The sequence below is a fragment of the Squalius cephalus genome (genome assembly GCF_949319135.1).
Source record: "Squalius cephalus genome assembly, chromosome: 20".
Classification (NCBI taxonomy): Eukaryota; Metazoa; Chordata; class Actinopteri; order Cypriniformes; family Leuciscidae; genus Squalius; species Squalius cephalus.
Window position 1 is genome coordinate 35,427,359 of NC_137141.1, and position 12,500 is coordinate 35,439,858.

At 42.9% G+C, this 12,500-nt stretch overlaps 1 protein-coding gene and 1 long non-coding RNA gene across 2 annotated transcripts in view; one reads left to right on the plus strand and one right to left on the minus strand.

The window, feature by feature from the left end:
• The window catches only part of thbs1a (thrombospondin 1a), a 13,246-nt gene that overhangs the window by 398 nt on the left and 348 nt on the right, over positions 1-12,500 (plus strand). Inside the window, exons 2-22 of the mRNA XM_079852900.1 lie at positions 123-685; positions 1,327-1,402; positions 1,978-2,070; positions 2,152-2,261; positions 2,393-2,518; positions 4,475-4,571; positions 4,956-5,132; positions 6,005-6,181; positions 6,271-6,444; positions 6,714-6,841; positions 6,921-7,073; positions 7,168-7,386; positions 7,464-7,571; positions 7,992-8,151; positions 8,253-8,371; positions 8,846-9,080; positions 9,168-9,395; positions 9,798-10,069; positions 10,152-10,249; positions 10,344-10,483; positions 11,569-12,500. The exon at positions 11,569-12,500 is cut by the window's right edge and continues 348 nt beyond it. Of these exons, the coding sequence (XP_079709026.1) occupies positions 123-685; positions 1,327-1,402; positions 1,978-2,070; positions 2,152-2,261; positions 2,393-2,518; positions 4,475-4,571; positions 4,956-5,132; positions 6,005-6,181; positions 6,271-6,444; positions 6,714-6,841; positions 6,921-7,073; positions 7,168-7,386; positions 7,464-7,571; positions 7,992-8,151; positions 8,253-8,371; positions 8,846-9,080; positions 9,168-9,395; positions 9,798-10,069; positions 10,152-10,249; positions 10,344-10,483; positions 11,569-11,576 (3,461 nt within the window). The 3' untranslated portion in view covers positions 11,577-12,500. The remainder of the gene's footprint in view (positions 1-122; positions 686-1,326; positions 1,403-1,977; positions 2,071-2,151; positions 2,262-2,392; positions 2,519-4,474; positions 4,572-4,955; positions 5,133-6,004; positions 6,182-6,270; positions 6,445-6,713; positions 6,842-6,920; positions 7,074-7,167; positions 7,387-7,463; positions 7,572-7,991; positions 8,152-8,252; positions 8,372-8,845; positions 9,081-9,167; positions 9,396-9,797; positions 10,070-10,151; positions 10,250-10,343; positions 10,484-11,568) is intronic.
• LOC307147858 overlaps positions 10,379-12,500 on the minus strand; it is a 2,463-nt gene continuing 341 nt past the window's right edge. The window contains exons 1-2 of the long non-coding RNA XR_013819373.1: positions 11,277-12,500; positions 10,379-11,080 (exon numbers count right to left, since the gene is read on the minus strand). The exon at positions 11,277-12,500 is cut by the window's right edge and continues 341 nt beyond it. This is a non-coding gene — a long non-coding RNA (uncharacterized lncRNA). The remainder of the gene's footprint in view (positions 11,081-11,276) is intronic.

Below are 12,500 nucleotides of genomic sequence, written 5' to 3' on the forward strand. Positions count from 1 at the left end.
AGCTTTGTTTCATTATTTTCCTGTAAAGCTGCTTTGAAACACTGTATTGTAAGCGCTTTATAAATGAAGCTGACTTGACTTGTTTTATATTCGTGCGCGCTCACGTGTCTCCGAATCCACAGAAATGCTGGACGATGATTCCGTGTTCGACCTGTTCGAGCTCTCTAATCTGCATAAGAAGCATCACGGGGTGAGTTTAGTGAAGGGACCCGATCCAAACAGTCCCGCGTACAAGATCCTGAACCCGAACCTGATCCCCTCCGTGCCCGAGCTCTCCTTCAGGGACCTCATCTACTCCATCCAGAGCGAGAGAGGCTTCATCTTCACCGCGAGCCTCAAGCAAGCCAAGCGCACTCGGGGAAGCCTGATCTCCGTGGAGAGGACCGACGGAACCGGGTCCGTGTTCGAGATCATATCCAACGGGAAAGCCAACACGGTGGATCTGGTGTACCGGACCGCGAGCGGGCAGCATGTGGTGTCCATCGATGATGTGAATGTTGCGAACGGGCACTGGAGGAACATCACGGTGTTCGTGCAGGAGGATCGGGCTCAGGTTCATGTGGGTTGCGAGGAAATCAACACGCAAGAACTCGATGTTCCGATCCAGCAGATTCTGAGCCAGGAGAGCGCGGACATCGCCAGCCTGAGGATCGCTAAAGGAGCCGCCAAGTCAGACCGCTTCCTGGTGAGAAGAGCTGGCTTTGATCGATCACAGCTGCATGGTCATTGTTGAGTTCTTCTGTTTCCATCTAATGCGTATTTTCTTCCTCTAATGAGGAGTTTGGAAACGCGTAAAGACGCGCGAAATTTTACAGTCTCTTTCTCAATGTTTCGTGTAATAACTTTTTTTTTCGGTTCCACTTTATTTCGATAGTCCACTTTAGACATTCTACTAACTATAAGTAACTACGTGTCAACTAACTCTCATTAGAGTATTAGTATTTATAGAGTAATACTCTCATATAGAGTACTTTGTTCTGTACAAGCTTTAGCGCTTTGAGTTTGAGAAAGGCGCATTACAAATAAAATGTATTATTATTAGTAGTAGAAGGCTAGACTGTTAGTAGACTGTTAGTAGACTGTTAGGTGTTAGGGTTCGGGTTAGTAGAATAAGTTGACTTGTAGTTGCCAAGCTACTTATATAGTCTTTTGGGGACCATCAAAATAAACTGTTAGTAGATATTAAGACTAGACTACTAATACTCTAATGTTGACATGTTAGTTATTTATAGTTAGTAGAATGTCTAAAGTGGAACATCGAAATAAAGTGTTACCTTTTTTTTTCTTGTCAGTCTTGGTTTTTTACCTTTATCCCATTTGTTCCAGGGAGTTCTCCAGAATGTGCGGTTTGTGTTTGGAACGACGCTGGACGCGATCTTACGCAATAGAGGATGCGAGAGCTGTAAGTCTTTACTTTGGCTCAACTTTGTGAATTATATCAAATTTCATTGATAAATGAACACTTTTTATTTGATTAAATATTGGAAAAATGTTAAATTGGACTTTCCTGTAGTTCAAGTAGCGCATGGCGAGAGTAGGTCATGGGTTCGATTCCCAGGGAAAGCAAGAGCTTATAAAATGTAATCAATGCCTAAATTTAAATGAATAAAAATAAAGTGGTGCTGGGCAATGATTAATCGCATCCAAAATAAAAGTTTGTGTTTACATAATATATGTGTGTGTACTGTGTATAATTATATAGTATCCATAAATACACACACATGCATGTAAATATTTGCATGTATATATATATTTATACATAATTTATATTAGGCTATATATAAATATAAATATATATAAATATCAAATTTTTCTTAATTATAGACATGCATGTGTGTATTTATAAATACAAAATAATTATACACAGTACACACACATATATTATGTAAACACAAGCTTTTATTTTGGTTGCCCAGCACTAAAATGAAAATATGAATATTGTATTAAAGCTTAACCACTCAATGAATATTTTGACAGCTACCTTCATCACAGATGTCATGAGCTTTGAGAACGCAGTGAATGGCTCGAGTCCGGCCATCCGCACCGACTACACCGGACACAAGTCTAAAGGTCAGGTGATCCTCATGCGTTTGTGATGTGATGTTTCGGCGTGGACTCATGGCTTTAACGTCAGAATGCTTTTCCTCTCAGATCTGCAGGACATCTGTGGGTTCTCCTGCGACGATCTGACCAGCATGTTCACGGAGCTCAAGGGCCTCGGTGTGGTGGTGAAGCAGCTGTCGAACGAGCTCCGCGAAGTGGTGAGGATCAAATCCAGCTGTCGACGTTTCTGCATGCGTCTCTCCACCCTGTTGCTCTTGTAATGCCAGATATTTCTATAATTAAAGTCCTTTCTAATGACAGTTTCTCTGTGCTCTTTCCTGCCATTCAGAGAGCAGACAACAGCTTAATAATGAACCGCATTCAAGTCCACAAAGGCGTTTGTCTGCACAACGGAATTGTTTACCAAGACAAAAGCGAGTGGACGGTGGACAGCTGCACACACTGCACATGTCAGGTACAGCTCTTCTCACTCTTCAACTGCTCTTTTCACTTACTTTATACTGGTTAGTACTGGTTTAGTGGACAGAACAGATTTGACCAAGGACGGTTAAAGGCATACTTCACCCAAAAATGAAATAGCCCATGATTTACTTGCAGGCTAATTTTGGATAGATGCACTTTTATCATGAATAGATGCACTTTTATGATGGATAGATGCACTTTTATCATGAATAGATGCACTTTTATCATGGATAGATGCACTTTTATGATGGACAGATGCACTTTTATGATGGATAGATGCACTTTTATCATGGATAGATGCACTTTTATGATGGATAGATGCACTTTTATGATGGATAGATGCACTTTTATGTTGGATAGATGTACTTTTATGATGGATAGATGCACTTTTATCATGGATAGATGCACTTTTATGATGGATAGATGCACTTTTATCATGAATAGATGCACTTTTATCATGGATAGATGCACTTTTATGATGGATAGATGCACTTTTATGATGGATAGATGCACTTTTATGATGGACAGATGCACTTTTATGATGAATAGATGCACTTTTATGATGGATAGATGCACTTTTATGATGGATAGATGCACTTTTATCATGGATAGATGCACTTTTATCATGGATAGATGCACTTTTATAATGGATAGATGCACTTTTATGATGGATAGATGCACTTTTATGATGGACAGATGCACTTTTATGATGATAGATGCACTTTTATGATGGACAGATGCACTTTTATGATGGATAGATGCACTTTTATGATGGATAGATGCACTTTTATGATGGACAGATGCACTTTTATGATGGATAGATGCCCTTTTATGATGGATAGATGCACTTTTATGATGGATAGATGCACTTTAATGATGGACAGATGCACTTTTATGATGGACAGATGCACTTTTATGATGGATAGATGCACTTTTAAGATGATAGATTCACTTTTATGATGGACAGATGCACTTTTATGATGGATAGATGCACTTTTATGATGGATAGATGCACTTTTAAGATGATAGATTCACTTTTATGATGGACAGATGCACTTTTATCATGGATAGATGCACTTTTATGATGGATAGATGCACTTTTATGATGGACAGATGCACTTTTATGATGATAGATGGACTTTTATCATGGATAGATGCACTTTTATGATGGACAGATGCACTTTTATCATGGATAGATGCACTTTTATGGACTTCAAAACAGAAACAGCAATTCACTGCCATTATAAAGCTTGGAAGAGCCAGGATATTTTTTAATATAACTCTGACTGTGTTCGTCTGAAAGAAGAAAGTCATATACACCTCGGATGGCTTGAGGGAGAGTAAATCATGGGGTGATTTTCATTTTAAAGTGAACTACTCCTTTATGTGGGCAGACCAGATTTGACCAAGGACGGGTAACTTAGTCAAAAGCCCTGGTGGACAGTGTTGGGAGGACGGAAACAGGTGCTGAAAGTCTTACTCTATCAGTGTGTTCTGTGTTTCACATGCATCTAAATGGCCGAGGTTCAGGAATGTTTTAATTGGTGAGTGATACCCGCTGACTCTGGTTTCCGGTGAGACCATTGTGTGTGTGTGTGTGTGTGTGTGTGTGTGTCTGTGTGTGTCTGTGTGTGTCTGTGTGTGTGTGTGTGTGTCTGTGTGTGTCTGTGTGTGTGTGTGTGTGTGTGTGTGTGTGTGTGTGTGTGTGTGTGTGTGTGTGTGTGCGGTTGTGGCCGCTGACTCAGTCTGTATTCTCCACCCTCATGTTGGCCACATAAAAACACTTTGTTAGTCCGGTCAGATGTGTTTATAGTTTATATCACCACAAGATTTTCCAGGGGTCACTCTTTACTGGCAAACCGAAAGCCAGCTGAGAGATGTTTATTTCTCATCCATTATGTGCAGCTGTTGGGATCGTCCCATTAAACATGCTTCAAATATTTCACAGAACTCGGCCACTGTGTGTCGTGAAATCTCCTGCCCGCTCATGCCCTGCGCCAACGCCACTGTCCCGGATGGCGAATGTTGCCCGCGCTGTGGAACACGTGAGTCCAGCTGTTAAATCTCAACATTCATTATTCATTATGTTCGTCTGATCTGTCAAGTCAAGTCAAGTCAAGTCACCTTGATTTATACAGCGCCATTAACAATTTAGATTGTTTCAAAGCAGCTTTACAGTGATAATAGGAGATTACAGTAACAGAGATTGCTTGGCTTTACAGCAGATCTAGAATAAAGTTATTGTCCAGATAAAGTTAGTTTGATTGATTCACTTCCATTGCAAATATCATTAGTGGTTAACTTAGGGGCCGCTAACACACACCGTTCTAACAGAAAACAGAAACTTGGCCGTTCATTTGCACGACGACAGTGTTTGGTGGCTCGTTGAACTCATTTGGTGTCCCTGTTCTCTGATTCTCTTCCTCAAGCGAGTGATGCGAGTGCAGAAGATGGCTGGTCGCCCTGGTCCGAATGGACTCATTGTTCGGTGACCTGTGGAAGAGGCATTCAGCAGCGTGGACGCTCTTGTGACCGAATCAACAGCAACTGTGATGGCACGTCCGTCCAGACGAGAGACTGTTACACGCAAGAATGCGACAAACGATGTGAGTTGAACAATACGCTGACCTGGCATCCGTCACTGGTCATATTCAGACCATCATGCATGTAACGTAAGCCAGTAAGACCTGTGCGTTGTGGTAGATTTTTCCCCTACGCACATGACTTGAGTTTACCTGGGTCGTATCCTAATCAACGCATCTAAACATCTTCTGATCGACGTTCAACACTATCGATTGGGAAATAAGATCTCTAGTGTTCCACTAACTTGCTGCGCAGCATTAACTAGACAGACTCCAGACAATGCCTTGACAATCACGGCCGGAGGATCTCAGACCAGTTTCAGAGAGAATCCCACCAGCAAAAAGAATACAACAGGTTTTATAGAATAAGAGCATGGCAAAGGTGACATGATACATTTCATCATTTTTCTACAATATGATTGGTTCTTAATATGTATAATCCAGCAAACCCTTCTGTTACTAAATTTCCACTTTGTTACTCAAAGTCATGAGTTTATAAATTTAGATCTGTCTAGTTTCATTTCACCTTTTGTTATATTTGGACATGATTCAGACACACTGACTGACTGAGTGTTTGGGGACATTTCAGGTTTCAAAAGCATATAATTGTTAATCCTGCAAGAAAAATAAATGTTAGTTATGATTAATTTAAAACATCCACTGTGGTCTTGCATCCTTGTTAGTGCGCCTGCCTCCCATGCCAGTGTCCCCAGTTCGAATCCCAGGCAGCAACATTGTGTCGGCCCAGATTCGGCCCACATCTGGTACATGTGGAATCCACACATATGGGCCGGATCTGGGCAGACACAATGTTGCCGTCTGGGATCCCACTCGGAGCGGGTCAGTTAGGACCGGTTACATGCATATGTTTAACACTTATTCCTGTTATCATGCAGTCATGCAGAATGGGGGCTGGAGCCACTGGTCTCCCTGGTCTTCTTGCTCAGTGACGTGTGGCGAGGGCGTCATCACTCGCATCCGGCTGTGCAACTCCCCAACGCCTCAGATGGGGGGCCAAGACTGCGAGGGAGAAGGTCGCCAGACCGAACCATGCCAGAAGCCGTTGTGCCCAGGTGAGGGTCTGCCTTATGACTGCTGGAGTATTTGCAGCATTTAACCTGAGATCCCAATTGACACTGCAATGCATTTCTCTGTGTCTCAGTGAATGGAGGATGGGGACCCTGGTCACCATGGGACTCTTGCTCCATCACGTGTGGTGGAGGACTTCAGCGCAGACACCGTTTGTGCAACAGCCCCGCTCCCAAACACGGTGGAAAAGAATGCCTGGGTGACTCCAAAGGAAGCCGGTTGTGCAACGCCCAGTCGTGTCCCGTTGGTGAGACATGCTTCATTGTTAAAGGGGACATATCATAAAAATCAGACATTTTCCGTGTTTAAGTGCTATAATTGGGTCCTCTGTGCATCTACCAACCCAGAAAACGTGAAAAGTGACACCCAGTAACTTTATTTTAGTAAGCCTGTTTTGTTATTGCCAGAGTATCTGAAGCTTGTGTCACATCTTGTGAAAAAGGGCATAATATGTCACCTTTAAGGATCAAGCTAAAGATTCACAAAAATAACAGACTTTCATACTATCATGAACAGATGGATGTCTCTCCAACCCGTGCTTCGCCAGCACCAAATGCACTAGCTTCCCCGACGGCTCCTGGATGTGCGGGGAGTGTCCGGCTGGATACACTGGGGATGGAGTCCACTGTCAAGACATTGATGAGGTGAGACTGTCATTCTAAAGAAATTGGAGACTTCTAAATGGAGATACTGGTGTTTCTAAATATTCTTTGGTATCTGCAGTGCAAAGAAGTTCCCGATGCCTGTTTTGTGCTCAATGGAGTCCATCAGTGTGAGAATACAGAACCGGGCTACAACTGCCTGCCCTGCCCACCGCGCTACTCTGGAAAACAGCCCTTCGGCCGGGGAACAGAGCAAGCCATTGCCAATAAACAGGTTAGAGCAGTCTAGAACAATGTCAACAATGGGAAGGGACAGTTCTTTCTTGTTTCATGAAGTGTTAACCTCCATAAACTCAACTTTCTTACAGGTCTGCACGCCTAGAAACCCATGTGAGGACAGCACCCATGACTGTAATAAGAATGCCAACTGCATCTACCTGGGAATCTTCTCCGACATCATGTACCGCTGCGAATGTAAACCAGGCTATGCTGGGAACGGTTACATCTGCGGAGAAGACCCAGACCTGGACGGCTGGCCAAACAAGGACCTCCTCTGTGTGGAAAACGCCACCTACCACTGCAAGAAGGTATGCAACCATTTCCTTACCATATCCCCATATACAACAAGGTTATAAAATCTTCATCAAAACATCTCGTATTTTAGGACAACTGTCCAGATCTTCCCAACTCTGGGCAAGAAGACTATGACAAAGATGGAACTGGAGATGCTTGTGACAGTGATGATGACAATGATGGGATCCCTGATGACGGGGTAAGTCGTAAACACATTCTTCTTCTGCAAAAGCATTTAGAGATAGCATGTTACTGACTAGAAAAGAAAACAGAGTGAACAAAAGAGAAGAAAGAAACATTGCCAGTAGCATATACATAAAGCGTTTTGTGGTGGCTTCCGTCCAGCCTTGCTGGATCCCTTGATTTAACATCCATAATTCAGCCAAACAATTTGACAGGGCAAACAAACAGTCAGCGTCTTGCTGCCAAACGCTGGATTCCTGCACAGCTGTGTCCCAAACCATCACGTCCATGGCATATCGCTTAAGACATTCATTTTGTTCAGTGCTTTGCGGATGTATTTATAAAATTGCCGGGGAGGTAGAGAACGGATCCAGATGTTTTTCTATCTTCCCCTTTTTCATGTCTGACTTGGCTGGATCTTATTGTTTTGAACTAGGACAATTGCCCATTCGTCTTCAACCCAAGACAGTACGACCAGGACCGTGATCAAGTTGGTGACCAATGCGATAACTGCCCGTACGACAGTAATCCAGAACAGACCGACACCGACAACAATGGCGAGGGTGATGCTTGTGCCATAGACATCGATGGAGATGGTGAGTCACACGTCATGAATCTTTCGTAACCTGGGACTCAGGAAGGACATTGAAACCATTGTAAGGAATCATTGGTGTGACACTGGAATTGATTTCTCCAGGCATTCTGAATGAGAAGGACAACTGTCCATACGTGTACAACATTGACCAGAGAGACACCGACCGGGATGGAGTTGGTGACCACTGTGACAACTGCCCGCTGGAGCACAACCCTGACCAGGTGAGTTGCTTCAACATGCTTTTTAAGACTCGAGTGTGCAACCATGAACAGCAGATGTTGAAGGCTTTGCATTTTCACCTTTGTTGCCATTGGCTTTTGGCTTGCTTAGTTGGGGACATTTTAATATTTAATATTATTTAATATTTAATATTATTTAATATTCAACAATATTATTGCTCTGCCTGCATTCACACCATTATATGAGAACTGAACTGAGCTGGACGATGACATCACGTTTTTCTCCAGAGCGGCTATTTATGTAAATGAACTAAATTAGTAACTTTTTTACAACAAAAATGAGCCATCACTGAACTTACTTAAGCTGGACTGTGACGCTATTTTCTTCTGGAAACAAACTTTGTTGCATTATTTTCCTGTTATCTCTGTAAAGCTGCTTTGAAACACTCTGTGTTGTAAAAAGCGCTATATAAATAAATGTGACTTGATTTGATACTAACCAATGTCATGTCACAGATTGACTCAGACTCTGACAACATTGGAGACAAGTGTGACAGCAACCAAGACATCGATGAGGATGGACATCAGAACAACCTTGACAACTGCCCCTACATCCCCAACTCCAACCAGGCCGACCACGACAAGGATGGCAAAGGAGACGCCTGCGATCATGACGATGACAATGATGGCGTACCTGACGACAGAGACAACTGCAGACTCGCCTTCAACCCAGATCAGCTGGATTCGGACGGTGAGTCAAACACACTGGCGTAGATTTCAGCTCATTTTCTGTATAATCCAAATTCGTGCAAGAATAACCTTATTTTCTCCTGTCCAGGTGATGGCCGAGGTGACGTCTGCAAGGACGACTTTGACCAAGATAACGTGCCAGATATTTATGATGTTTGCCCGGAGAACTTTGCCATTAGTGAAACAGATTTCCGCAGATTCCAGATGGTTCCCCTTGATCCCACAGGAACTTCCCAAATCGACCCCAACTGGGTTGTCCGTCACCAGGGCAAAGAGCTTCTGCAGACCGTCAACTGCGATCCCGGCATTGCTGTCGGTAAGGGGTTGAGAGACACTGGCTCACGATAAAAACACGTTTATCTACATCAATGCGTTAAAGGAGTAGTTCGCTTCAGAATTAAAATTTCCTGATAATTTACTCTCCCACACGTCATCCAAGATGTTCATGTCTTTCTTTCTTCAATGAGCGATGGTTTGTCTAGATGAGACTCTTATTCCTCGGCTGGATCGTGTCGAGACTTTGAAGCTGCACTGAAACTCACATCTGGACCTTCAACCCGTTGGACCCCATTGAAGACACTATAAAAGACACTCATTTCTTTTCCACTGAAGAAAGAAAGACATGAACATCTTGGATGACGAGGGGGAGAGTAAACTATCAGGACATTTTAAGTCTGAAGTGAACTAATCCTTTAATGTTCTTCTTCTTGTTCCTCAGGTTATGATGAGTTCAATGCCGTGGACTTCAGCGGCACGTTCTTCATCAACACGGACCGTGACGACGACTATGCCGGCTTTGTGTTTGGCTACCAATCCAGCTCACGTTTCTATGTGGTGATGTGGAAACAGATCACACAGACCTACTGGTCTTATACGCCCACCAAAGCCCAGGGTTACTCTGGACTGTCCATTAAAGTAGTGAACTCCACTACGGGACCGGGCGAACATCTCAGGAACGCTTTGTGGCACACTGGAGACACCGAAGGACAAGTATGTATCATTCTCAAGCTGAATGTTCAAATGATTTAGTCTTTTTTAAATGTCCACTCATCTTCTTTGGGACCGTTTGCAGGTGCGTACCCTTTGGCACGACCCCAAGAACATTGGCTGGAAGGATTACACTGCCTACAGATGGCACCTGATCCACAGACCCAAAACCGGACACATCAGGTACGTGTGGATTACCTTAGATCAAGATTGGTCTTGGTTACTAACCAACAGCTAAAGCAGCTTTACTCACTCCTCTTCTTTTGTTTCTTTCCAGAGTTATTATGTATGAGGGCAAGAAAGTCATGGCTGATTCAGGAAGCATTCATGACATGACATACGCTGGAGGAAGACTTGGCCTCTTTGTCTTCTCACAAGAGATGGTTTACTTCTCAGACCTCAAATACGAATGCAGAGGTAAGTCATTTGGATGGTTTTAAAGGGGAAATATCATGGAAATCGGACTTTTTCCGTGTTTAAGTGCTATAATCGGGTCCCCGGTGTATCTACCAATCGAGAAAACGTGCAAAGTGAAACCCAGTAACTTTGCTTTATAAGTGTTTCTCTGCAAGCATGTCTAAAAATAAGCCGATCAGATTTCGCTCTCCTTCTGACGTATGAAGAGGATCTTATTATAATATTCCCGGCCCTTAATCTGCACGTTTACACACACCAGCCGACATTTGGTTTCATAGACCAGTTCTAACGCACTGATGAAGATCCAGCAGAGCCTGAAACTGTTCTGTGGTTGAGCTCAGACGAGCACTGGACACTATTGACCAGAACATGTCACCGCTGTCTTATAAAGACCTCAGGAACTGTGGACACTTGTGGAGAAGTTAAACATGATGATGAGATGATCAGTGTAACTCCACAACAACTACAGAAATGTCTCCGCTAACATTCAGAAGCTCTTCCTGAGTCTCTCCGTAAGGCTGCACTCGCTACTGGTTATTCTGGGATTCTGGATGAGGGAGATTGGCCTGTTCTGTTATTGCCGGAGTTTCTGGCTTGCTCAGTTGGGGATATTTGGGGATATTTAATTGAATTAATCAATCAACGATACCATTGATCAGCATTACCAAACGTGGACGTTCCACTAGAAACAAACATTGATGTATTGTTTTAATTTATTACTGTGAAGCTGCTTTGATACAACCTATGTTGTGAAAAGCGCTATATAAATAAACTTGACTTGACTTGACTTGACTTGTAAAGGCTCCGCCCTCTTCTGAACGGAGGCGGAGCTAAAGCTCATTTGCATTTAAAGGGACACACACAAAAACGGCGTGTTTTTGCTCACCCCCAAAAAGGGGCACATTTGACAAGCTGTAATAAATGATCTGGTATTTTGAACTGAAATTTCACACACACATTCTGGGGACACCATAGATTTATATTATATCTTGTGAAAAGAGGCTTAATATGTCACCTTTAAAGAATAATATTGCTCTTAATGTTGTTCTAGCACAGCTCATGAGTGTTTTTCCACTCTCTTGCAGATGTATAACGACCCCATCATTGTTTCCCCGAAGGACGGCCCGCTATCTGTTGTTTTCTGTCGGTATAAATGTGTTGTGTGTTATAACTCTCTTCTGTGGTGGGATCAAGGACCAAACGCGGAGCGCAAGAACTGCCAAACCACAGAAGCAGATCGAGAATTCATCTTTCATTTCATCGATCTCCTCGAATCTCAGTGGGAGTCTCAGTCAGTTTCTTGTTTCTTATCATTTGGTGGGTAAAGGGAAGCTCTTCTGTCACGTCGCCTCAGATCTGCTGTGGACTATGATCATGACAGAAAGGAGTCGCTTATGAACTGAAGTAAGAGCTTCTCCTGGGTTGATTCTGCTGGGTTTGAGATCCCACAGGAGGAACTGTTGAGGGACGACGCACAGGATCGACGGACTTCGTGAAAGCATTGTCACTGAGACATCCAGATCTTCAAGACTCAATGATTCAGGCTTGTTTTTCCATAAACACCCCCTTCTGCTTTCAATCAGAACCAAAGAGTCTTAATTTCACTGTTTATAGAGTGGAGTCTCTCTCAGGGCTAGAAGGATTTTTGTGACTTGGAAGTTCATGTCTTAGATTAACACACAGATGAGCTTCAGAGGTTTTGTGGTTCTAAACAAGCATAAATGAAAAAGGAAGTGGAGATATTAGAGAGGCGCTCTTCTGTGATTTATTTATTGTGTTGAGATGGAAGAGTGAGAACTCATCTCAGAGTCACGTCTTACTGACACAAAGAGAACAGGCGTTTCCTTCAGGCCAGGAGGAGGTCAATTAATATGAGCGGAATATGATGTAAACATACAAATATTACCTCACTGTTCTATAATTGAACTCAACAAAAATGACAAATGATATTAGTGCCATTTATAAGTCAGTTCTGTTTTGTTTTAGAGCGACTGCAAGTAGTGAAACATTTCTTCTG